Here is a 25,182-nt window from a genome sequence, read left to right on the forward strand (position 1 = left end):
TCTTGCAGAGAGCCTCAGCTCCCCTCCGGGCCATGTGCCATAGAGCTTGCACCACAGGCCTGTCTCTGGGACCCTCCAAAGCAACACAAAACAACATCAATCACGGGTCACCGTTTTCTATTTGTGGATCCCTGATTTCTCTTACATTGTAGATGTTACAATTTTACACAGATATCTTTTCTCCCAAAGAAAGGTTGAAATCTTTATTTTTGACTACCTGTTTAGAGGCATTGTTCTCTTGGCTCTGGACCTCTGATGGCTGCGATTCATGAAGCTGGTCAGATGAGGGTGTCATTGCTTCCCTTAAATCTTTGTAAAGTACAATTTCAGTGGTTTACAAAACAACAGATATTTCTTCAAAGCCACATTTTCAAATAATGCCAATTCAATGACGAAATTACAAGTAATTTCCCACCCCAAAATGACATGCAAAGATATTGCTGTAAAAGGTTGTCAGTCTGTCATGCATCTGAAATCAATTTTAAAAAATTCAATTGATTATGATGTCATTGCCATGGCTATGTGACTACATCCAAGAGCAACAACAACCTTGTAAAATTTAAAGAGGTATCAGGTATTGAAAATATGTTTTATTATAAACAGAATAAATATTGGGTTCATTTTGGTAACATCTACAAAACCATATACTGCAATAGAGCTTTGCTCAATAAGTTAAGAGTGCACATTAGTTTAGGAGTTATGTAAAATACAGTAATGGCTGCATTATTTTTATTTTTTTAAATTAGTACTAACAACTGTTTAACATGAATGGAAGGGAAATATATCCTTACTCACAAATTTCCAGTACATTCAATGCAATGTGACTCTAATGTGGCCCATCTTTCTGTTTTGTATCTACAGTACAATGCATTTTCATTTACAGATCATTTACAACCATAATTACTTCCATCAGTTAGTGATACAATTGTACACATGCCATACTTTATTTTGTGAAATTTTACTAAACTAATTACCTAAACTGGCCCCTTTGGGAATAAAGTGGATTCATGACTTAATGCACCGTTTTCCCAACCAAGCTGGATCAAACCTATTATATAACAACACAATAATGGCTGTCCTGAGGATTAGTGAGAAAAATTATATTACATATTTTGATAAGACCACACCAGGCAGATAAGGTATGATCGAAGGACAAAGCATGTGTAGAGGTCTGATTATACATTTGATCAACATTTAGAGCACAATTTCAAAAATTAAATATAAACATACACTGCATGGACCAAAGTATGTGGACACCCCTTCAAATTAGAGGATTCAGCTAATTCGTTCACACCCGCTGCAGACATGTGTATAAAAATCGAGCACACAGCCATTAAATCTCCATAAACAAACATTGGCAGTAGAATGGCCTTCCTAAAAAGCTCAGTGACTTTCAATGTGGCACCATCACTTTTCCAATAAGTCAGTTCGTCAAATTCTGCACTGCTAGAGCTGCCCCGGGCAACTGTAAGTGCTGTTATTGTGAAGTGGAAACATCTAGGAGCAACAACGGTTCAGCCGTGAAGTGGTCGGCCACACAAGCTCACAGAACAGGACCGACGAGTGCTAAAGCGCGTAGTGCATAAAAAAACATCTGTCCTCGGTTGCATCACTCACTATCGAGTTCCAAATTGCCTCTGGAAGCAACTTCAGCAGAAGAACTGTTCGTCGGGAGCTTCATAAAATGGGTTTCCATGGCTGAGCAGCCGCACAAAAGCCTAAGATCAGCATGCGCAATGCAAAGCGTCGGCTGGAGTGGTGTAAAGCTTGTCGCAATTGGACTCTAGAGCAGTGGAAACCCGTTCTCTGGAGTGATGAATCACGCATCACCATCTGGCAGTCCGACGTGTGAATCTGGGTTTGGCTGATGGCAGGAGAACATTACCTGCCCCAATGCATAGTGGTCTGGGGCTGTTTTTCATTGTTTGAGTTTATTTTACTTTTACAGGAAAAGGGACAGTGCACAGTAGTCAACGTTTCAGTAAGTGCCAGTTTTAGCCAGCCGGCTAATTTTCAACCACAGTCCCTGGGCAGGTTCGGGCTAGGCCCCTTAGTTCCAGTGAAGGGAACATTGTAGACGATTCTGTGCTTCCAACTTTGTGGCAACAGTTTGGGGAAGGCCCTTTCCGGTTTCAGCAGGACAAAGCCCCTATGCACAAAGCAAGGTCCATACAGAAATGGTATGTTGAGATCGTGTGGAAGAACTTGCCTGGCCTGCACAGAGACCTGACCTCAACCTCTTTGAACACCTTTGGGATGAACTGGAACACCACCTGCGAGCCAGGCTTAATCGCCCAAAATCAGTGCCTGACCTCACAAATGCTCTTGTGGCTGAATGGAAGCAAGTCCCTGCAGTAATGTTCCAACATCTAGTGGAAAGTCTTCCAAGAAGGGTGGAGGATGTTATAGCAGCAATAATGGAGGGACCAACTCCATATTAATGCCAATGATTTTGGAATGAGATGTTTCGATGAACAGGTGTCCACATACATTTGGCCATGTAGTGCATCTACATTTTGGAAGGCTGAGGACATCCTCGAAGGTTGTCATTATTGTTTAGGACACAAATTAGGCACATCACTCTGAGTGAAAGAAGGGAAGGGAACACTGCCGCTACTTCGCTCACCAACTAAGGTGAATGAATTGAGGCGCAAACTGAAGTTGAAAGGAGATTCAGCAACTCTTGGTTGATGAAGTAAATAAAAAAGCTTTTTTATTGTCAAACCAACGTGTTTTTCCTTTTGGCCTGCTTCAGGGTTTTTACAGAAGTATTGTGTGTTGTATGTATTGAGTGTGATATGGCAAGGACAATTGGTCTGATTTCTGCTACTCATTTAATCACATCATATTTTGTTTAGCTTGTCTCATTGTGATTGGTCCCCGAGTCCATAAGAGGCTTTTTTGAAATGTATAAAACCTCATTTTGGTTCACTTCTTTAAAAACCTTGAAGAAAGCCAAAAGGAAAAACGCAATGGCTTTAATTGTAACAATAAATAAGCTTTTCTATTTATTTCCATTGTCCTCCATCAGTTGCTGTCTGAGGGAAATAACCCAATGGACTGAGATGAGGGTTTTTGGCACTCAGTCTTTCAATCACTTGATAAATGTCCTTGTTGTCTCATGAGAGTTTCATGCGGCACTTCACACACTGCTCTTCCGGCCAAAAACCTAAAACGCAATTCTTAAGGAGGCAATCTCCTCCGTCTGCAGGCAAGAAAGGCAGTAACAGGCAGGCAGTCATGATGTAAAATGTATGGCAAGTACGGCAACCACAGGGAAGAGATGGGATTACAGTATTCAGTCATGGCTGCTTCTGTGGAGTTGATTGTTTTTAAGGCAGATAGCACAGTTCACTGCACTAGCGGAACACTAGCGTCAGGTAGTAGAGGTACACCACCTATATAGACAAAAGGCTTTAGGGTGTAGAGGCTCCAGGGGCACCTCAGAAGTCCTTGTCCCAGCCTGACAGCTCGTCTGGTGTCTCCTCCAGTTCTGGGGGAAAGATGTCAAAGTGGCTGTGGTCCATCGGCCCCTTCAGCTGGGAAGAGGAACAGCAAAGAACACCAGTCAGATACAGTCACATCCAAGCACTTCTTTAGCAGCCATGTAGTCTTTTTCTGTGGTAAATGTAATATTACACATCACCTCTCTCTTCAGTGGCGATATGAGCTTCTGGCGTCTCAGACCCTCCCAGTTAAAGCCCTGGAACCACCTGCAGGATGTCACAAAGAGGCAGCTGTTCATTTTCAGAACTACAGATCCCATCATCCCCCAGTGCCCACACACTACACCAGAACCAATACAATACAGCACAGTCTGTATACTGTAGATATTGCATACATGCACAAGTTACTCCACAAAGACAGCTCTCACCCTACAGGGCCCTGTTTCAAGCAGTGGAGAAAAAAATACAATTCTTCTACAGGAAGCCAGCCACACACACACACACACACACACACACAGGAGAATGCAATCATAGCAACACCAAAAACAGAATGGCGTCACTCTGCTAATAGGGTCACTAATGTTTTCATACCATTTCTAACAAACATCATTCGCCTACACAGAACATCTGTCCAAACACCAAACATAAGTCAAAATGCCACTCGCTATTTTAATAATAAATTTTTAAAAAACAAAACCATATTCCTCCTGCTTCAAACATTAGTTCCCTGATGACTTGAGAAGAAGCCAGCTCTGCCAGTCCCATGGTCTATTAAGGCTCTACTCTGCTGAGTAGGGGGACAACTGCACCCCCCATTCTCACAGCTAATTGCTCCCAGGTGAAAGTGCTGTTTGTTATGCAATACTGCGTGTTGTGACATGATACTGAAGAGGAGGGGGGGAAAGGTGCTCATCACACAATTATTTGCACAGTGCAGAGAGAATTTGCCACCAATGGAAGTTTTAATACGGTTCTGACATATTTAGCCCAATGTCTCTAAGTGACTGCTAGCACATACCATTCTGAGAACCATATGTTTCTTAGAGAGTGTGGTTGTCCTATGGTTATTTGCATACAACATTCCCACAACGTTCTGGGTATGGTGCAGGACAGTTGCTTGGCTTTGGAACATTCTCAGCAAATTCAAGGAACTTTACAACAACAAAAAAGTAATTTTCTTGGTATTTGATTAATTTATCAGAACGTTTCTGAAAGGTCAACAGCCAGGTCAACAGCCAAGACTAGATAAAAAACAGTGTGGCTGCTACAAGTTATCATCCCATAGAATAGTGCCTGTATTGACTGGAGTAGCCTAGCCAGACTGGTTGATTAAGGCTACATTTTGCACTCTCTCACCAAACCCATTCATATAAAACAACAGCTAACCAGTTGGTTGCTCGTTGTAGCCTACTTCTCATTACGTAATTTTATTCCATCTTGCATTGCATTAGTGAACTCAGACTACATTTGCTATGCTTTGATTGGCCAACATAAACAACTAGCTACACACGTGAATGCTACCGGATGGCTACCGGTCTTTTTTTATGGGGCGCATGTCATAAAAACTACATTGAAAAGTTTGTTGTTTTATTAAATAGATTATTTGAAATGTCACATGCATATATTAATTTAATTTAGAAAAAGCCTTTTCAGTGTTAAAATAGGCCTATACATGTTTGGGCCCCAAAATAAATGCTCACACGAGTATTTTATTATTCAAATAACCGTGCACATCTCTAGTTCAGAGAACATTCTAAGAATGTTATTTAAAAACAGTAATTGCGTTCTCAGAACTTTATGTAAAGTTTCAATAAAAAAACACAAGAAAACAGGAACATTCTAAAAAAAAATCTAAGAATGCTAAAAACATATACATTCCCCTCTCAGCAAAACTCTCTCTATCCTCACTCTTGTTAAGGGTGTTCAGGTGTGTTGGCTGCGCCCCTAATTGGCCACACCTGATCTTAATGAGTGCTTGTTTCCTTTGAAATGGGGTCTGTTTGAATAGACTAAAGTGAACAGCTTTGTATGAATAAAAAAACAAACATTGTATGTTAGCTCCATCCTGGTGGCGCAGTGGACTCATTCCATGGATAGAAAACAGAAAATCATAAGTTTGAATCTCACTGACGCTGTGACACAATACAAAAATAAGTGTTTGCATTACAAATTCATTTCTCTCTCTGCTTAGAGTTCAAAACAGCTAAACTAAGATAGCAGTGTAATTGAAACATTCAGTGAACATATTTAAACATTTTGTTCAAAACATTCACTAAATTTTGAGAATGTTCTTAAAACGTTATTTACTTACCTTCAAATAACCTACTTTTTCTGGTCTCAGAAGGTTAATAAAACATAATATCTCTCAGGAACCATAGTAAAATGTTCTCAGAACCTCCCTGCAACCTAAAACTTTTGTTCCCAGGACAAGCAACATTTTCTTCCATTCTTAGAATTTTATTATTATTATTATTTTTTAAATCGGTCAGGAAACACATGACTTCGTTCCGAGAACCAATGGGAAACCAAAAACATACGGTCCCACAACTTCCAAGGAACCAAATCTGCTAGCTGGGTAGCCTACTGGTTATGAAGGCACCACTGAGCAAGCTGTTAAATCTGAGCTGGATTCGAATTGCATTGGACCAGAAATCAATCAATGGATTCATCCGTTAAAGAACACCAATGACAAATGATATATTTCAATAGTGCTTGTATCCTTGTATGGTGCATAATTAGTATCACAATAGCTGATGAGTGTCTAGGATATTGGATCTGTCTAGGCGTGGAGTGGTGTTGATGATGCTTCATTAATAAGAAGTGGACCAACTTGTGTTTCTTAATGTCCATGATGCCGTTCTTCTTATTACCAAGCCTTTCCACAGGGTTAAGCCTAGGAGAAGGAAATGATGCACGGGTCAGTTATTGTTGACAACCATCTGGACAAACAGAATGCTGATAATGTGATTGCAGCTAATACCCTATACACATGAACGCAGATTGATATTGTACAGTAGATATGACGCAGACTGTTTGATTCAGAGCTGGTCTGGTTTGACATGTGATTTCCTGATGACATCAATGCAGGCCATTCATGGACCAATTACTCACAATGGTTTTTGTCTGGTCAATTACCACAGGCCCAATTGCTGTGTGACTGAGCTGGCCAAAGGGTTTGAAACATGGTGCTCACTAGCATTATCCAGTAGCCTATCGGTACAATATAAACATGTCATTTTGTCATCTGAAATGGTGATGCAAATAAGGGTTGCACTACATAGTATTGTTTTTTGTGTTGGCTTTACCTCAAACAATGTAGACAGACAGATACACTGCTTAGTTCATTCAACTACAGCCTCTTATCATCAGAGGCACAATCCCCTACTGGGTTAATAGGCATAGCCTAAAACCTCAAATTCCCCATCTACCCAAAAAGTGTGTGTTTGTATGTGTGTGATTAATAAAAATGACTAATAGTAAACTGTCCCTGACAACACTTCTATTGGCAAGCAAAGCAGCAGTTTGTAATGCTACAACCACATACTTGCAGAGTCTCCTGATAAGGTCATCGGGGCGCTTGCTGATCCTCTTGGGGAAGTCAACCTTTTCAATCCCATGGAGGACCATGGTGTAGATCTTAATGGGGTCAGTTCCGGAAAAGGGTGGACTAAAATACGTACAAAACAGAAACTTAGGGTTCCTGTTAATGGTGACTATATTAAAAAAAAATCATGGTTTCATGGACATGCTGGAAACACTTAGACAGCCCAATGCAGCCCAAAAAGCTATCTCAAATAGTCTCTCATACACTCAACCTCGCCATGTCAAGCTGGTTACCATGGTTGCCAAATGGGGCCCTAATGCCTAATGGTTCCTCTCAAAGTGAAGTGTTCGTAGAGACAAATTCAAGAGCAGCACCATTTTTACTAGTACTGTGAGCCACATGTCAGACTGTCATAGTGACTCACCTGCCAGTCAGTAGCTCAAAGATGAGTATCCCCAGAGACCAACAGTCAGCTCCAAAGTCATGGCCCTTGTTCATGATGACCTCTGGAGCCACATACTCTGGGGTCCCACAGAACGTCCATGTCTTCTTCCCCAGGCCTATCCTCTTAGCAAAACCAAAGTCTGCCTAAGGAAACAGACAGATACTGTAACATGAACATACTGTATATGACTATGTACAAACAACTGAAAATGAGCAGTGATCAAATGAAGGTCTATTACCATTTTGACATAGCCTTCTGCATCCAGTAGTAGGTTCTCAGGTTTCAGGTCTCTGTAGATGATTCCTCTGGCGTGGAGGTAGTCAAAGGCTTCCAGGACACAGGCAATGCAGAAGCGGGCTGTCTGCTCCTCAAAGGAACTCCTGTATCATAGTCAAGACCAACATTCAGACACATACTAGGACTTAATACTAATGATTGATTGGCATCATTGATTCCAGGCTTTTGGGTGTTTTCGCAGATGTAAAACAACCTACACTCACATGTCCCGTAGTACACTCCACAGCTCCCCACCCAGGCAGGCCTCCAGTAGCATGTACACATATTTGTCATCTCGGAATGTCCGAAACAACCTAGAACACAAAGTGACATTTAAGACGACTTAGTGCACAAGGACCATCTGAACAATACTAACGTTACTGTTCTGGAGTTCTTAAAGACATGAGTTATTGACAGAGGTCTTCTGCTCTGCAGTATATTTCTTTGGATTACGTACTTTTAAGCAGTTAAGCTGCCATTTGTTTCGCATTGGACCTGTTTGTCAATTGAGGCCCAAAGAACAACTCTAGGAAAGCAGATGGAGAGAAAGGACCATTTTGAGAGAGGGAAAAGAGAGACGTGTGAGGATGGTGATGGCCATCAAACGGAACTTTCCTTTTTAGGGTGGCAGTTGAAAGCTGTGTTTGCCCAGGACTTTTGTCCTTGAATGTCAGAGGGCAAATAAATCAAACCTCAGTCTACACTCAACGTTGAGACCCAAAACAAACTGACATTGTTTAAAGGGACTCCTTAGCAACTCCTCCTGGACCATAGAACATGCAGAGGGGCATCTCTCTCTCTTAAGAGGAAAAAGTTCAAACTTTTCTTTTATGAACCACTTCTTGTCTCAAGGTCAACACCCTTCACTTCCACAGTCCCCTATTAATCTGAGACCTAAGATACAAAGGCTTGTCTGTATAGGCTATTCAGTGAAATGAGACCTTTCACTTTCAAGTCATGGGAGTCATGGCAATGGAACCATATCGCTTGGGAAAAAATAAACGTCCCCTTGTCGAAAACTCAAGATCATGTGCATAATATTTGTAAAAAATCGTACAAATCTTAAAAATCAATAAAAGGTTTGTAGGGAAGACTACTGCCTCATTTATATTACACATTTGACTTTCTGTTTGAAACCGCACTCTAAACATGCATTATTCATATACTAGAGGAATACAATACATGCTTTATTAATTTCCATTGTGACTAAAAACAATCACTCTCTTCTCTGTTTCATAGATCTGAACGACAATGAATTTGTCCTTCACTCAACTGTTCATTTATGCATTCAGCGGACACACAAGGTCCTACTTTGCATAAATCGACCTACTGCGATTGCATGATATTGTATGTCCTTTTTCCTCAAACAGTACAAGAGCATCTTTCAAAAAGCAATTGGTGATAGAAAATGTGCAAAACCTATGAGATGTTTTACATGGGAGGCCTTGTAAACATCAATATGGCTTGTCTCCCTCTTGCTCTTGGGGTGAACGTGATTGTCATAAGGTCCATTTCACTGTTTCATTCCAGGTGATAGCAGTCTGGATGATTGGGTATATTGGAGATCCTTCACACTGCTACAAACAGGTATCATGTAAAGTACACTGGGAAAACCATGTCAAAGCTTGAAGAAAAGCATGAGTAAAACGCTTTGAATGTTTACAATGCTTTGGGGACTCTGTAATGGGCATTGTTGTCTGAGGATAAACCTTGAGGATCAGAGAGCAGCATGAGCACATGACGCTGACCTGACTATGAAGTGTGAGTTGGTCTGCTGAAGGATGTTCTTCTCAGAGTAGATGTGCTCCTGTTGTCTTGTGTCCACAATGTGCTTCTTTTTAATACACTTCAGAGCAAATGTGGTATCTTCAGCTCTCAGTTTCACCTGCAATAAAACAATTACTCATATTGTTTACATATACACCGAGTATACCAAACATTAGGAAAACCTTCCTAATATTGAGTTGCACCCCCTTTTTGCTCTCAGAACAGCCTCAATTCGTTGGGGCAAGGCCTCTAGAAGGTGTCGAAAGCGTTCCACAGGGATGCTGGCCCATGTTGGCTCCAATGCTTCCCACTGTTGTGTCAAGTTGACTGGATGTCCTTTGGGTGGTGGACCATTCTTTATACAGACAGGAAACTGTTGAGTGTGAAAAAGCCAGCAGCGTTGCAGTTCTTGACACAAACCGGTAAGCCTGGCACCTACTACCATACCCTGTTTTAAAAATATATATATATCTTTCACCTTTATTTAACCAGGTAGGCCAGTTGAGAACAAGTTCTCATATAGAACTGCGACCTGGTCAAGATAAAGCAAAGCAGTGTGACACAGACAGCAGAGTTACACATGGGATAAACAAACGTACAGTCAATAACACAATAGAAAACTATATATACAGTTTGTGCAAATGTAGTAAGATTAGGGAGGTAAGGCAATAAATAGGCTATAGTGGCGAAATAATAGAAATTTAGCAATTAAACACTGGAGTGAAAGATGTGCAGAAGATGAATGTGTAAGTAGGGATACTGGGGTGCAAAGGAGCAACAAAAAAAACAACAACATTGGGATGAGGTAGTTGGGTTGGCTATTTACAGACGGGCTATGTACAGGTGCAATGATCGGTAAGCTGGTTTGACAGCTGATGCTTAAAGTTAGTGAGGGAGATATAAGTCTCCAGCTTCAGTGATTTTTGCAATTCGTTCCAGTCATTGGCAGCAGAGAACTGGAAGGAAAGACAGCCAAAGGAGGAGTTGGCTTTGCAGGTGACCAGTGAGATATATCTGCTGGAGCGTGTGCTACGGGTGGGGGCTGCTATGGTGACCAGTGAGCTGAGATAAGGCTGGGCTTTACCTAGCAAAGACTTCTAGATGACCTGGAGCCAGTGGGTTTGGCGACAAATATGTAGAGAGGGCCAGCCAACGAGAGCATACAGGTCGCAGTGGTGGGTAGTATATGGGGCTTTGGTGACAAATTGGATGGCACTGTGATAGACTACATCCAATTTGCTGAGTAGAGTGTTGGAGGCTATTTTGTAAATGACATCGTCGAAGTCGAGGATTGGTAGGATAGTCAGTTTTACGAGGGTATGAGTGAAGGATGCTTTGTTGCAAAATAGGAAGCCAATTCTAGATTTAATTTTGGATTGGAGATGCTTAATGTGAGTCTGGAAGGAGAGTTTACAGTCTAGCCAGACACCTAGGTATTTATAGTTGTCCACTTAAGTCAGAACCGTCCAGAGTAGTGATGCTAGACGGGCGGGCGGGTGCGGGCAGCGATCGGTTGAAGAGCATGCATTTAGTTTTGCTTGCAATTTAGAGCAGTTGGAGGCCACGGAAGTAGTGCTGACCGGCATTGAAGCTCGTCTAGAGGTTTGTTAACATAGTGCCCAAAGATGGGCCAGAAGTATACAGAATGGTGTCGTCTGCGTAGAGGTGGATCAGAGAATCACCAGCAGCAAGAGCGACATCATTGATGTATACAGAGAAAAGAGTCGGCCTGAGAATTGAACCCTGCTCAAAGACACTTAAATCTTTGTCTTGTCAATTCACACTCAGAATGGCACCCATAACACAATCCATGTCTCAACTGTCTCAAGGCTTTAAAATCCTTCTTTAACCTGTCTCCTCCACTTTATCTACACTGATTGAAGTGGATTTAACAAGTGACATCAATAAGGGATCATTGCTTTCATGGAAAAAGCAGGTGTTCTTAATGTTTTGTACACTCAGAATGTTCAATTGTTTTTATAGCAACTGAAGGCCTATGCCCTATGCTGTCGTTTTCGACATTGCTTCGGGGGGTGTGACCCAAACATCCGGCCACTCACCAGCTCCACTCGGCCGAAGCCGCCCATGCCCAGTGTTGCTATGACCTCCAAGTCCTGGAAGGGGTCATGCGTAGGGATGACGGCAATCCTCTCCCTGAGCCGACACACCTCCTGGGCCTCTGGGGACGAGTCGATAAGGGGGGAAAGGGGCCTGTGGAAGGAAGGGGAGAAGGCAGGGGGAATCATTTGGGTTTAATGGTGCACTCCTAAATATCTGTTTCTGCACACAGTGAGGCCCCTGGGGTGGGTGGGTATTTGTAAATGTTGCTGCCATTTGTTATTTGAATTATGTCTGGTAACAGTCATTTTGTGGCCTCCACTACTCACAGTGCATTTCTTCTCTCGTCGCATCGGGAGAGCTCTTCAACGTATTCCTTCAGGTATGCCTGCAGTTCCTCATAAGTGCCCACCATCTGGTTGAAGTTGCTGGAGGGGAAGCATAGTTTTTTCCCCCTCCAAATTGCTTTGGTGCAATTTTCACAAATAATGTGGTACTTTTTTACAACTCCTAGTACAAAACTCGAAATAGATCATCAAAAAAAGCAGTTCTGTCAAAACTCTAAAAACATTATCAATTGACTGAGTACAACACACAAAAATCATACAGTCACTTTTTCACCGAACTTAATCAGTGTTTCATCTAGAAATACATGTTTCGCATTGCAAAACATGTTCATATAAAGTACTTGCCTCTCACAATTTAATTATCATATCACTTTTGCTATGACTGTCTTCTCATTTCTTAAAATAGCTTTTACTATTACTTAATCCAACTGCTCTTAATTGATAATCACTTAACCGTTGGGTAAATCTATAGATTTTAAACTACTTTGTCTACTATATACAGATTTTACTACATAACTAAAATGCATGTTTGCAAAGTATAAACATATAAATGATGATATATACTGTAATGTACAATTATGATCATGACTAATATGATTTGACTCTACACTAATTTTAAACTAAATCTGATATTGACAAGAACAGAGATGTACTGTATGTAGAGTTTTTTTTACACTGATTTAGTCAAATTGCATTGGCCAACAGAGTACTGTAATACATGCCATTTACACAGCAGACGCTTTTATCCAAAGTGACAGCAGTAAGTCCCTACATTTTTGTATTTAACCCCAGTATGAATTTAACCCACAACTCTGGTGTTGCTAGTGCCATGCTCTAACCAACTGAGCCACACAGCATCCCTACAATAGATAAGTACAATACAATTCTGTAAAATGCAATACATGATTATCATAGATAATGACTACTTGTACTGTTCAAGTGCTGGACTACGTGGGGGAAACATCTCCATTTGTGCAGCCATATCTGAAGATGGTATGGTAGGGCGTAGGCCTCTACTTGGGTCTTACAATGCTGCACACCTCATTGAGTTCCTCAATGAGATTGAGCAGGCCTGTCAAGGTGAAAGGGTCATGTATGTCATAGTGTGTGACAATGTCAGGTTCCACCATGCAGAGGTGGTTCAGGCATGGTTTTGGGCCCATCCTCGACTCCTGACCCATTACCTGCTCCTGTTTTCTCCTTTCCTCAACCCTATCGAGACATGATGATCATCATGGAGGTGGAAACTGTATGATTGTCAGCCACATGAGCCTGCGACCCTCCTTCAGGCAATGGATGACATCAACCCTGATCAATGTCAGACTTGGATTCGCCATGCCAAAAGGTTTTTCCCCAGGTGCATGAACAATGAGGACATACACTGCAATGTGGATGAGAACCGTTGGTCAAATGCTTAAGACAGGCTTGAGGCAAACCAGTGCCTGCTAAACATTATGTTTCTTTCATTTGATTACATTGTTGAAGGTGTCTTCAATTATCAAACCTTTAAACCAATGTACTCATTATATTTCACAGTAAACAGATATATCGGATCAGTGGTTATGTGGTGAAAGATGTCTCCAAACAAAATGAATGCACAGTGAAATGTTTTGAGAGACTGGCTGCGTGTTACTAGTTTGGAGTTTTGTACTAAGAGTTTTGAAAATTCACCACGTTCTTGTGAAAATCGTACCAAAGCGATACAAATGTTTTCAACACATGACTGTTGTTTCATGTTAGTATTTGTGTATGAATGTTTATGTGTGTGTGTGTGCATGTGTGTGTGCATGTGTGTGTGCATGTGCAATGAAGCTACTCACTCTCTGTCCACCACCAAGCACTGTGTGTCATTCTCAGTGGAGATGATGTTTGCTGAACGCACATCCTCACTGGAAAGAGACAGACAGACACATTTAAATCAGCAGAACTACACAGAACTGAAACCAATTGAAATTCACTACAGAATCATACAATAGCTGTTTGATAATGCATGTCTTTGTCACCAGACTAACATTCCACGACCCACTACTCTACAATATTGTGAAAGAATTTGATTGAAACTGCAGTGGTAAAATGTGTGGGTTGTCAGTCAGGGGGCTAGCCTTAAGAATTGATTGATATACTGCAGAACAAATACATTTTAACATGGGAGAAAGAGGGAACCCAAAGTACTATTTTACAAGTGTGTTTGAACTTGGTGCTCAAGACAAACCAGGCCAGAGCGATTTTTCCCATTGAACATTTTGAGATGGTTAAAGAGATCAGTAAACAGATCTTGCCTTATGAGTGCTTTTTCTCCAAAGTAGTCGCCCACACCCAGAGTCTTTATCTCCTGTGGCTCAGTACAGCCCTCTGTGGTCTGGGTGACACACACCTGGGCAGAAAACACAGCATGTTAAGTGCTATCTTTTTTCCCCTTGATCCAAAATGGCTGACCTGTCTGCATGATCTATCATGGTTTGATAACAGCTTTAACTTCTCTGTAATGCCAGAGAGGAATGTGACTCTTTTCAGCAACAAAGATGAACAATGAGATTTGGGTCCTTTCTCTTACCTCTCCTTTAGCTATAATGAAGAAAGTGTTCCCTTCCTCGCCCTCCCGAATGATATACTCTCCTTTATCAAAATAGTCCTAGGAATGAGACAGAATATTAACTTTATACGTCAACAAATCTTCCTAAATCACCAGTTATGAAAAAGTCTGGTTAGAAAAACAGTAAAGGCTCACAATTTCCAGACAGTCAACGATTTTGGCAAGCTTCTCTTCTGGCAGGTCTCTCAGCAGAGATACACTGTACAAGATAAGTACACAGAGATAGTTATTGGGAAAAACATGCGGCTAATAATGTGGATTTAGCATTGTGACATAGTGCCAACAACTTCAAAGATAACCTTGTTAATAGGTTACAGTCAGGTGGAAAACGATTGGCACCCTTGATAAAGATGAGCAAAAAATACTGAAGAAAACAAATATTACAAATACTGAGCTATATCGTATACTCCCCAAAATTGGGAAACTATATTATTTTATCCTAATACAATTGCTCAGAGAAAGAGATTTCTTCTCAAAAAGATAGGGGTCAAAATAATTGGCACTCCTGTTTTCAATGCATTACGACACAAAACCCACCACTGGTGTGCATGGCCAACGAGCTCTATTTTCATGTCGTCCAACAAATGTAAATGCCTGGAGTTTTCTAAACGTCATTGGCACTTGGATTGGAACCAGTGCTATGGTCAGATTATATGAAAGTATAACTCTTTGGCCATGCACACCAATGGGTTTCGCTTCGAAAGAAGGATGCATATGAGGAAGGAACCCCATACCTACTGTAAAATATGGTGGTGGATCTTTGATGTTATGTGGCTCTTTTGCTCCCACTGGTCCTGGGGCCTTTGTTAAGGTCAACAGTATCATGAACATTACCCAGTAAGAGGACATTTTAGCCAAAAACCTGGTTGCCTCTGCCAGGAGGCTGACACTTGGCAGGAAGTGGATCTTCCAGAAAGACAATAACCCCAAGCACACATCAAAATGTGGGTGGCAGGTAGCCTAGTGGTTAGAGCGTTGGGCCAGTAACTGAAAGGTTGCTAGATCAAATCTCTAAGCTGACAAGGTAAAAAATCTGTCGTTCTGAACAAGGCAGTTAAACCCACTGTTCCTAGGCCGTCATTGTAGATAAGAATTTGTTCTTAATTAACTGACTTGCCGAGTTAAATAAAGGTCAAATAAAAAAATCTATGGCCATCTCAGTCTTTGGATTGTGGTTTGAATTGAAGAGGGCAGATCAAGGTTCTGGAAATATTCTGTATCGAGGGATGGTCGAAGATCCCTTCCAATGTTTTTCTCTAATCTCATAGAACATTTTAGAAAAAAGTGCAAATATGATGAGATATTGAAAGGTTTCGAAAACAGGGGGGAAATAACTTGTTTAACAAAATCTCGTTCTCTGAGAAATTGTATTAGAATAAAATAATATAATTTTCCAATTTCTTTGAGGACACAATATAGGTTACAATTTGCATTATTTATTTTATACAGTATGTTTTGCTCATCTTTATCAAGGGGTGCAAAAAAATGTGTTCGCAACTCAAACTGTCCTTCAAACTTCCATTTACATCAATGCCCGTTTCAGGCTTGAAGACCAAGCTCCCACATGTACCTGCGTAGGAAGCTGAAGTACTCTTCTTGCGTAGCCTGTGTAGATTTCATCATAATACTCTGGAAGGTCTGCCGGTCCAGAGCCCAGATATGAGCCTGGGATACAGCTGGGAAATTACAAGTCCAATCAACACACCATATAAAATCAGACATTCACAGGGCCGGATACTCTTATAATGTTATAGGAGTTGGCCAAACATTCCATGAACATTTACTCATTTTAATGTCTGAAAGAGTTATGGTGACTAAACTGCTTGGAGCAACCCTGGATTGTAAACGTATATATCTCTCATGGCTCGAAGTGGAGGAGGGATTGACATCATCAATACTTGTTTTTGTAAGAAGTGTTGACAAGCTGAATGCACCGAGGTGTCTGTTTAAACTACTAACACACAGCTCGGACACCCATGCATGCCCCACAAGACATGCCACCAAAGGTCTCTTCATAATCCTCAAGTCCAGAACAGACTATGGGAGGTGCACAGTATTACGCACGCGTACACATGGATATTGTGTTGTAAATATGTGATAGTGGAGTAGTGGCCTGAGAGAACCCACTCATGTATTGGGTAAAGTGTTATGAAACATAACGTCATGTAATATTTTAAATTGTATAACTGCCTCAACGTTGCTGGACCCCAGGAAGAGTAGCTGCTGCCTTGGCAACAGGCTAATGGGGATCCTTAATAAACACACAAATACTATTCTATGCAAGATTAGAGGAAGCAGCTGTTGACTAGGAGACTGTGATATATGGTTTGCATATTCTAATGAGGATGCAATAGTCCCTTGGTGACTTCTCAGAAAATCCTGCTGCTTTTTGTCATACATGGATACTTTTGTATGTCATATGTCATATGCAGGGTTTGTTGCATGATTGCACTTGAGTATGAACACTTGGTTTATGATGTGTGTGGAGAAGTATTGTATCTCAAAGGGGACTAAAATCAAACCCACCTTTCACTGTTGCAGTTCTCTTACAGTTGTACAATATAGCCAACTCTCCAAAGGCGGTCCTGGGACGCATCTCTCCGAGCAATTTGCCGTTCTGCATGACCTCTAGCAGGCCATCTGAAGACGAAAAACCTAGCATGAGTGTTGACAAACGGCTAAATACGGTATGTGCTGTGTTCGTGTTACAACCCACAGACAACCCCGTTGTGAAGAAGTTACTAAAGCTGTAATCTCCTATGGGAAGATTCTGCATGTAGACCGAAGATTCTGCCCGGACTGAATGGGATGCATGAGATAATGAGCAGCATTAGTTCCGGTTTGCGGGTTTTCGTCACGTTATTTGGAAAAGATTGGGCGAAGGAGGTTCTTAAACTGCTTTGTCTCAAAAACTTTGCATAGATCGGAAGGTGTTTTTGGGGGGGCTGAGAGTTCCCCTTTACAAGGGTGGAGACTTTTTTGCCGGAACTTTCCATTTCAAACGCACATGGACACAGAAGTCAATCACGCAGCAGACCAAATTACGCAAGGTTTTACTTCTGGGTTAACAGAGATTAATAAAGTTGATATGACCTGCCAGCACATAGAGGAAGTTCCCTGGTTCTCCCTCCTGGATGACCAGTTGGCCCTCAGTGTAGATCCTCTCATACATGCAGTCCACCATCTCCCTCATGTGCTGCGGATCCAACTTCTTCAGGAAGTCATTGTTCATGATGGCATCATTGATCAACTTCTTGGTGCTGGGAGCAAGAGGAGCACAGATAAGAGGTAGAGAGAAACACCTCCAAGTAGACACTCTGTAATTTTAGAGGTCAAAGGTTTACTTCACCTACAAATCAATATTCATCCAACGTTTAAGTTGTACGCCAAATATCAGATATCAAATATCAGATTTTTTTTTTGAATAATGTCGTTTTTTGTCTCTGGCTAACTTTTCTGAACTAAATGAGTCAATATATTACACATGTACAGTAACAATGCATGCAGTGTCCTGGATAACACCCTCAAATGCAGATTTCACATTATTTCACCTTAAACAGCCCCCTAAACCAAACATACAGTAGGGGATGCTAACTGGTGGTTGAGTTTGCACCACCATGAGTAAGAGCTTAAGTTAATCACAAGAGACTTTCAATCAGGCCATTACTACTGTATTTTTACTACCGCATTCATGTTTGATTTTCATAGATGGACAAAGCACTATATTTTCCCTAGTCTCTAAACCAGTCACATAGAAGGAGACAAACGGTTGATGTAGTACCATTAGGCGTGTCAGTTTCCCCCTGCATCCCTCTTAACTATAAGGCCTCTAATTATTACATCAGACAGCCGAGGGCCAGTCCATTAACCTAAAATGGACCTGGTGAATGGACTAAAGCAGGAGAGTAGGGGGCAGGCAACCGAGGTCTGCTTAATTAAAGCCATAATGATCCAGCCCATGCATATTGCATATAGATGCTCAGGCCTTTGTTTCCCCGTGTGCCTTCCTATTATCCCCAATGCTAATACAGGCTTTCAAATCTCCTTGGAGTGGCAGACACTACAAAGGCTTGGACAGAGCTCCATACCGTCTTATCCTTTCAAGAGGAGGATTGGGCCGGGATTCAATCCGATTCAATCCGATTTGGACAATGTGCCATTTAAAGGTCATTTACGATTAAGCCGGCAGTGTTTACCGTGAATGTGTTCTCCGCAAACGCGGGGACATTGCTTTTAAAACGTGCATTGCGGACAAAGCGTGATCGGATTGAAAACTGTGCATGCACAGTAGCCTACACCAGACTCCGCTGAGCACAAATAATGATTCAAGGTAGGCTTTATTATCACAGATCCAGCTGATTGCTTTTAAACTTTGGCGAACATTTCTGCTTGCATGTCATGACATGTGTCTATTTATCACATACGTTACAATGCAACTGGGTTCATATGTGTAAAGAACAGGCCTTTGTGGGAAAACAAGAGAATAGGAACAAGTAGTCGGGGCTGTCCACCACTACATGGAACTGTTTTGGAGTTATTAACCCTCCAATAGGGGTAGCCTAGTGGTTAGAGCATTGGACTAGTAACCGGAAGGTTGCGAGTTCAAACCCCCGAGCTGACAAGGTACAAATCTGTCATTCTGCCCCTGAACAGGCAGTTAACCCACTGTTCCCAGGCTGTCATTGAAAATAAGAATGTGTTCTTAACTGACTTGCCTGGTTAAATAAAGGTAAAATGTAAAAAAATTACCTCAACAACATTGTGTGGTTCTGTTGATCTCTGACACCCACCTGGAGTCCTTGCGAACACGTGCCCTCTCTATGGACACATGGTGGACTCTGAAACCCCCGCAGAAGTGCCCTGAGGTGGGCTCGGCCGACACACCCTCCTTGGCCTTGAGCCTACGGTGGACCTCCACAGCCACCCTGTGGAAGCGGGTGGGACCCTGGTTGATGACACTGAGCAGGCGGTGGCAGTTGGGAGTCAGAGGGGAGCGGCCTAGGCTGTTGTAGCCGATGGCATCCTGAAGCTTTTCTATCTGGGAGACTTTAGCCTCCAGCTCTCTCTGCAGGCTCTGCAGCTGCAGCTCCTGGGATTTTAACTCCTGGTCCCTCTGGGCCAGCTCTTCTTCCAGGTGGGCTATCCTGAGCCTCAAGGGCTTCGTGTCACACACCTTGAGGCTGGAGGCCAGGAAGCTGTCCTCTGGCCGTGGGGCTTTGATTGAACCGTTGCCCATGGCCAGCTGTTGGCTGGCCACCATAGGAAAGCTCTTGGTCACCCTCGTCTAGTCACTGATATGTCTCCGTCTGGTGAAAAGTATTTTCTCACTGAGGAGGAATTTATTTATGTTATGCTTTCTGCTATAATGCCTTTAGGAATACAAAGAGATGTGATGTGCAACAGAGAATCTTGAATCCACAGGAGACACATCCCTATGATCATATTTCAACAACTAAGAAGATAACAGCATAAATGGAATTCGGTTTAACCTCCAATGAATGAAACTTGGAAAGAAATTGGGTACATGACTGTGAAAATAAGGAAGCCTAGATTTCTGCATTCATTGCACAGAACTGATACAATATCCTATAACATACATGCTGCCATTACTGAGATACAATGTATCAATATATCTTGAGAATGTTATTCTATTTCTATGATATTGAAACACTGACATGCATATGCTGCAGCAACACAACAATAATGCTGAATAAAAATGCCACGTGTCAATTGTTTTTGTCATTTAGCAAATGCTCTTATCCTCCAGAGCGATTTACAGTTAGTGCATTCATCTGAAGATAGCTAGGTGAGACAACCACATCACAGTCACCATATATGTAAGCCATTAGATAAGTTCACCTCACACAGTCACATCATGTTTCCTATCATAGCCTAAATGTAATTTCACCACAATATTCCAAAACAACACCATATCTATCGAATTTTAGAGAGCAAGCTGCTATTTTACTTACAATATCGTGGAATACGTACCCGTTTTCTCGAAATGTAATGCCGTAGACTTTTTCATAAAAGCTATGAACGAGCCTCTTCAGGTATTCAAACACCTGCATAAAAGAAGGTCCTCTCCTTTGAATGGACTGGAATCTGTGACATCCTCCTCAAAAGCTTTTTCTCGTCATGTTGAGTACTGACGTGGTAATAATAGTACTTCTCTCACTCAGTCCAATGACGGCAAAAAAGCGAACATCTGTTTTGAATTTGGCTACTACTGGTGGCTACCCCTGGTGGTTGCATGGTGTTAATCAACGTAGAACCAGTTATTAAATACTGGCCATATTCGCACTTTGCATTGATACTGTAAATTTAAATATATGTCTTGATTACTTCTTTCAAACTCAGCTTATTAGCCTACCTTTGACCAGGTTTATCAGAATAAATGCTCTATACCAAAAAAAGTCTGGCTACTGGAGATTATTTCCACAAGGTTTAATTGAGAGATGCCTCTAGCGACAAGGGTTAAAATGATAATAATTCACTTTTTTTAGATGTATTTTTATTGACAATGTTCTCAAAATGTATTGAACAGGGAAATAATGATTGGCAATCAGTGACAAAAGCTGCCATTTATGGTTTATAAAAACAGTTTCTGGAAGAAAGAAACAGCACCTTAGACAGCATACTTAACTCTGTATTACATTTTTTTTTTACTGACGACTCACATTGACTCTCGAGAAACAAAATGTTGACACCTCAATTCAATGTTCAAATGTTACAATTCATTCATTTTCAAGAGTCTGTAACAGCAGAGGAAATTATAAAAGGTCACTTTACTGACATAATTCCTCATTTTGTGCAGAAAATGGCATATCAAATAAATTCCCATAAGTATTTTGCTAAAACAGAACATAAGTTTGTAAAATGTCACTGTTGCTGTCAAATAGTAAATAATGCTTACAAACAAAAATATCAGCATGCAGATGGTTTTTACATCAAATGCATTGAAATAAATGCCCTCATATCCATTCTCAGTTAGCTACTGAAACTGATTATCACACAAACTGGTTTTATAATATTATACATCTTGATTTCTACCTAGCACACTACATAGTAGATAGTTAAGAAAACAACTCAATGAATGTCAACGGCAGGTTAACTATAACGCAGTACTCTATAACGGTCTTCTAAAATGGTTTCTATGACCTTAACTATATCTCTCCTAAACTGCTTTAAATACACATAATGGTGATCCACTTAATACAAAACAGAATGCATTGATCATAGACTGGCATAAACATATCTGTAATGTCGACTAAAGTGATGAATCAAATATCTTTACAGTGGATACAACACCATTCCTCAAACACATCTGTGTACTCTTCACATGAGAAGGCATTAACTGTAAATTGGCTTTGACTAAAATCAAGAATGAATTGAAGACTTAATTGAAGGGTTTTTTGTGAAGTGTTTTTCAGTAGAAACACAAATATTCACAAAGGACCACATTTCGTGCTCAGGTCCAGAAATAACTTCACAAGACCTATCATCAGTTAAGTGTTTTTCACGAGTGACATGTTCTAAGATATTATGCGTTAAATAGTTATATTTGAAGTATGCATAATTACATGAAGAGTACACTTCATATATAAATACGGTAAAAGATGAAGACAAAGTAGCTGGGAAATGTATACCAAGAAATATAATACAAACATGTAATAATTATGTCCAGAGAAGATATTGTAAAACTAAAGAGTACTGACTGCCATTGTGCAAAATATCAGTGATAAAAAGCAGACATTAAATTCACACAAACTTTCAAAGATGACCGACCCTACAGTAAATGAACTAAGGTGAAATAGTGTTTTGAATACATTCTTACAAGAGAATGAATGATTCTTTGAATATAGCTACTATCTTCATAGGAGTACTCAGCTTAATAAAGGACTGTGGGCGGTAATGTGACACATTTACTGGGGACCATGGTTTGAAAGATTTGAGGTGAACCAAATAATCTTATAATCAAATGAAAACCTTCAAAATGGCCTAATTGCACGTCCATTATGTGTCATTGCACGAAAGTGCTCCACTAAATATTTTTTTTTACAGAATGATTTACATCCTTGGGAGGAAGGTTGCTTGTTTAGCACCTTTGTTAAAGAAAACAATAAGGCAACACTTTACATTCATTTGCATTTACAGTAATTACTTTAATACAGTAACAGCACTTGACTTGATCCCCTTTTATATAAAGGTTGTGTTATAGGAGCTGTTCGTGTGTAATTACATGTTAATTCAAATTCATAATCAACAGGGGCAGAGTAAAGCCTAGTTCTCAGGCAAACATTCCAAACAAATTAACTATAAAAATGTTTTTTTTTTATCAGAATGTTATCTAAAATGGTTAGATCCTTTTGCCTTTAGACTACATTTCTGTTACCAATTCGTGTCAGTAATGCTAGAGTTCACCCTCACTGCCTGCCTAGGTCAATGTGGCCTTTAGCAAATCTAATGAACAACCACAATAACTGACCCTGGTTTGCAACACACAATTTGGATATGAATATGGACTTGTGTTGTATTCACCACTTTGAATATTCAAATTATTATTGTATGTGCATTTTGATTTGAGGTGTGAGGAGGGTTAGAAGACAGTTGTCAATATGACATAAGGAATGCTTCTGTTGTGTTAAACATAGTAAAAGGCACAAGATATCATAGTCGTTGACAAGATGGACATATTGTCAGTTCAGTCGTCGGACTTCGTTTTCACACAAGAATGCTATGAAATTGTTGCTACATTTTTGGAAGAGAAAGTAATAAAATACCTTTACCCCAACTGCTCAAATCAAAATGAGTTTCACAAGGTCAAAATGTAATAGGCGACCTAAATAAGCAATTCATTGGATTTAAAATGGTTCTAAACGTCAGTTACCAGCTGTCCAATAGCTTCAAAACTGGTCTTGTGCCTCCAGCCATGACACGTCACACAATCCTAAACAAAAGACCTTCAAAAACAGGGGTTTTCTTTCATCAGTATGAAAGCATAATTTTTCATGACACAACATGTTTAGAGGAGCTGTATAATGTCAAAATTTGACATAAATATTTGCCCACAATAAAAATCTGCCTTCTTTATGGTTAATATTTTACTTCAAAGGTGACAAACAGTTACACCGAAGCCCACCGATTCATACGGACAGGATAAAGGTGTTGAACTTATTCCTGCTGAAATTAGCTGCCCAATTTGATTCATGATGACTTGCATTTAGTGTGGCATTCCTCAGGAATCTTATTTTAGGGTAAATTAGATTATGGTACTCTGGCTCTTACAAACTGATATGAATCAGGTTATTCCAGATTATAAACTGGGTGGTTTGAAAGCTGATTGGCTGAAAGCTGTGGTATATCAGACCGTATACCATGGGTATGACAAAACATGTATTTTTACTGCTCTAATTACATTGGTAACCATTTTATAATAGCAATAAGGCACCCTGGGGGTTTATGGTGTATGGCCAATATACCACAGCTAAGGGCTATGGCCAGGCGCTCCGCGTTGCGTTGTGTGTGAGAACAGTCCTTAGCCATGGTATATTGGTCATATACCACACCTCATCGGGCCTTATTGCTTAAATACTCATTAAAAGTTGTCAGTATGACTGCAGACATGTATTATCTAAGACAGTCTAAAACAATAGAGTATCTATGTTGCGTAAAAACATTTTGGGATAAAATGAGAGGCTCCCATGTCACATCAACATAATATATATACAAGAACATGGAGTGAGCGCTTTAAAAAAGTGTGTGAACCCTCTCCTACTGTACACTACTTACTCTTACAGCATTGATATATGGTGAGTTTTACATCTCGGTACAATAATGTGAATAAATGTAATATACGTCTATTAGACATGTATAAATGTATACCAACAAAATGCTGGTAATAAAGTTCTTCCTTGGGCACAGGTCAGGCCACATAGCTACATAAACAGTATGTTATATGCCTGCAACACCCAGGATATTAGAGAAGGCAGTGAGTTTGATATCAGGAATCATCAAAAGCATTTCCCTTTGTTTTTTGGTTTGTCTTGGAAACACATGAACACAGAGAGATTACATCTGTCTGTTCTGCGAGCTGCTCTGAATTCTTGAATCACAGTTGTTGGTGTCAAATAAAAAACAGGAAATTGTACACTATAAAAAGTGAATGTCTCACTTTCACATAGTGAATAAAGATATACATCTCAAAGAAAAGCACATATTTCAAATAAATGCGTCTCTATCGCTTTGTGGCTTTGATGGCTTGTCCAACCCGAGGAGCCTTCAGCAAAGAACTGCAAAGGAAACTGAAATCCTTTTGTTTCTGAGTCTTATTGAAGTCAGTCTGCTCACTGCTAGCGACTGGAGCCCCCCAATATTACTGGCTCTGTGTTCAGCCGGCTGGAAAATCTGTGAGTAAAATGACAACCCCAGGTGGGGTCAAAACTCAACGATATCTCCAAATGCCTTCAAGTTTCCATCCTGCAGCTTTGAGCGAAACGTTGTTGAGCAGATCTCTTGAACCTCTACTACTTGGCCAGTTGGAAAGGATTTTGACCCTTTCAAAGAAAAAGAGGTTTGTGTCAAGGGATAACTCTTTCCATACTAGCAATCTATAGTATATGCTTTTTACCATTCCTGTGTAGTTTATTGTATATGCCAGTTCAAAGAACTCACCTCAAACAGCACAATTCATGCTTTTTGGCACA

The 25,182-nt window shown here is 40.6% G+C and overlaps 2 protein-coding genes across 21 annotated transcripts in view; both read right to left on the minus strand.

Annotated features, from left to right (window-relative positions):
- Nucleotides 1-570: 570 nt before the first annotated feature.
- LOC109888778 (cGMP-dependent protein kinase 2) lies at nucleotides 571-20,692 on the minus strand. Its single transcript, XM_020479952.2, has 19 exons — nucleotides 20,468-20,692; nucleotides 19,267-19,803; nucleotides 17,570-17,736; nucleotides 17,003-17,116; nucleotides 16,047-16,152; nucleotides 14,612-14,675; nucleotides 14,438-14,515; nucleotides 14,163-14,257; nucleotides 13,704-13,772; nucleotides 11,866-11,964; nucleotides 11,539-11,689; nucleotides 9,460-9,596; nucleotides 7,936-8,025; nucleotides 7,674-7,815; nucleotides 7,415-7,578; nucleotides 6,991-7,113; nucleotides 6,277-6,339; nucleotides 3,647-3,713; nucleotides 571-3,539 (listed from the first exon to the last, which is right to left on the minus strand). The coding sequence occupies exons 2-19, from the start codon at nucleotides 19,734-19,736 to the stop codon at nucleotides 3,444-3,446; spliced, it is 2,295 nt and encodes a 764-aa protein (XP_020335541.1). The 5' UTR covers nucleotides 19,737-19,803; nucleotides 20,468-20,692; the 3' UTR covers nucleotides 571-3,443.
- Nucleotides 20,693-20,953: 261 nt separating this feature from the next.
- LOC109889887 (collagen alpha-1(XIII) chain-like) overlaps nucleotides 20,954-25,182 on the minus strand; it is a 113,872-nt gene continuing 109,643 nt past the window's right edge. For all 20 annotated transcript variants that reach the window (XM_031823434.1, XM_031823438.1, XM_031823433.1 and 17 more), the window contains one exon: nucleotides 20,954-25,032. In XM_031823434.1, the coding sequence (XP_031679294.1) occupies nucleotides 25,003-25,032 (30 nt within the window). In that variant the 3' untranslated portion in view covers nucleotides 20,954-25,002. The remainder of the gene's footprint in view (nucleotides 25,033-25,182) is intronic.

Source organism: Oncorhynchus kisutch, linkage group LG4 (genome assembly GCF_002021735.2).
Source record: "Oncorhynchus kisutch isolate 150728-3 linkage group LG4, Okis_V2, whole genome shotgun sequence".
NCBI lineage: Eukaryota > Metazoa > Chordata > Actinopteri > Salmoniformes > Salmonidae > Oncorhynchus > Oncorhynchus kisutch.

What these genes read in the sequence shown, in the direction of transcription:
- LOC109888778 (XM_020479952.2), bottom strand. Translation starts at nt 19,736, where the DNA reads ATGGTGGCCAGCCAACAGCTGGCCATGGGCAACGGTTCAATCAAAGCC. An exon ending in TCATTATAGCTAAAGGAGAG is followed by an intron (nt 14,258 to 14,437) that starts GTAAGAGAAAGG and finishes TTTTCTGCCCAG; the next exon opens with GTGTGTGTCACCCAGACCAC. An exon ending in TATCGCCACTGAAGAGAGAG is followed by an intron (nt 3,540 to 3,646) that starts GTGATGTGTAAT and finishes TCCTCTTCCCAG; the next exon opens with CTGAAGGGGCCGATGGACCA.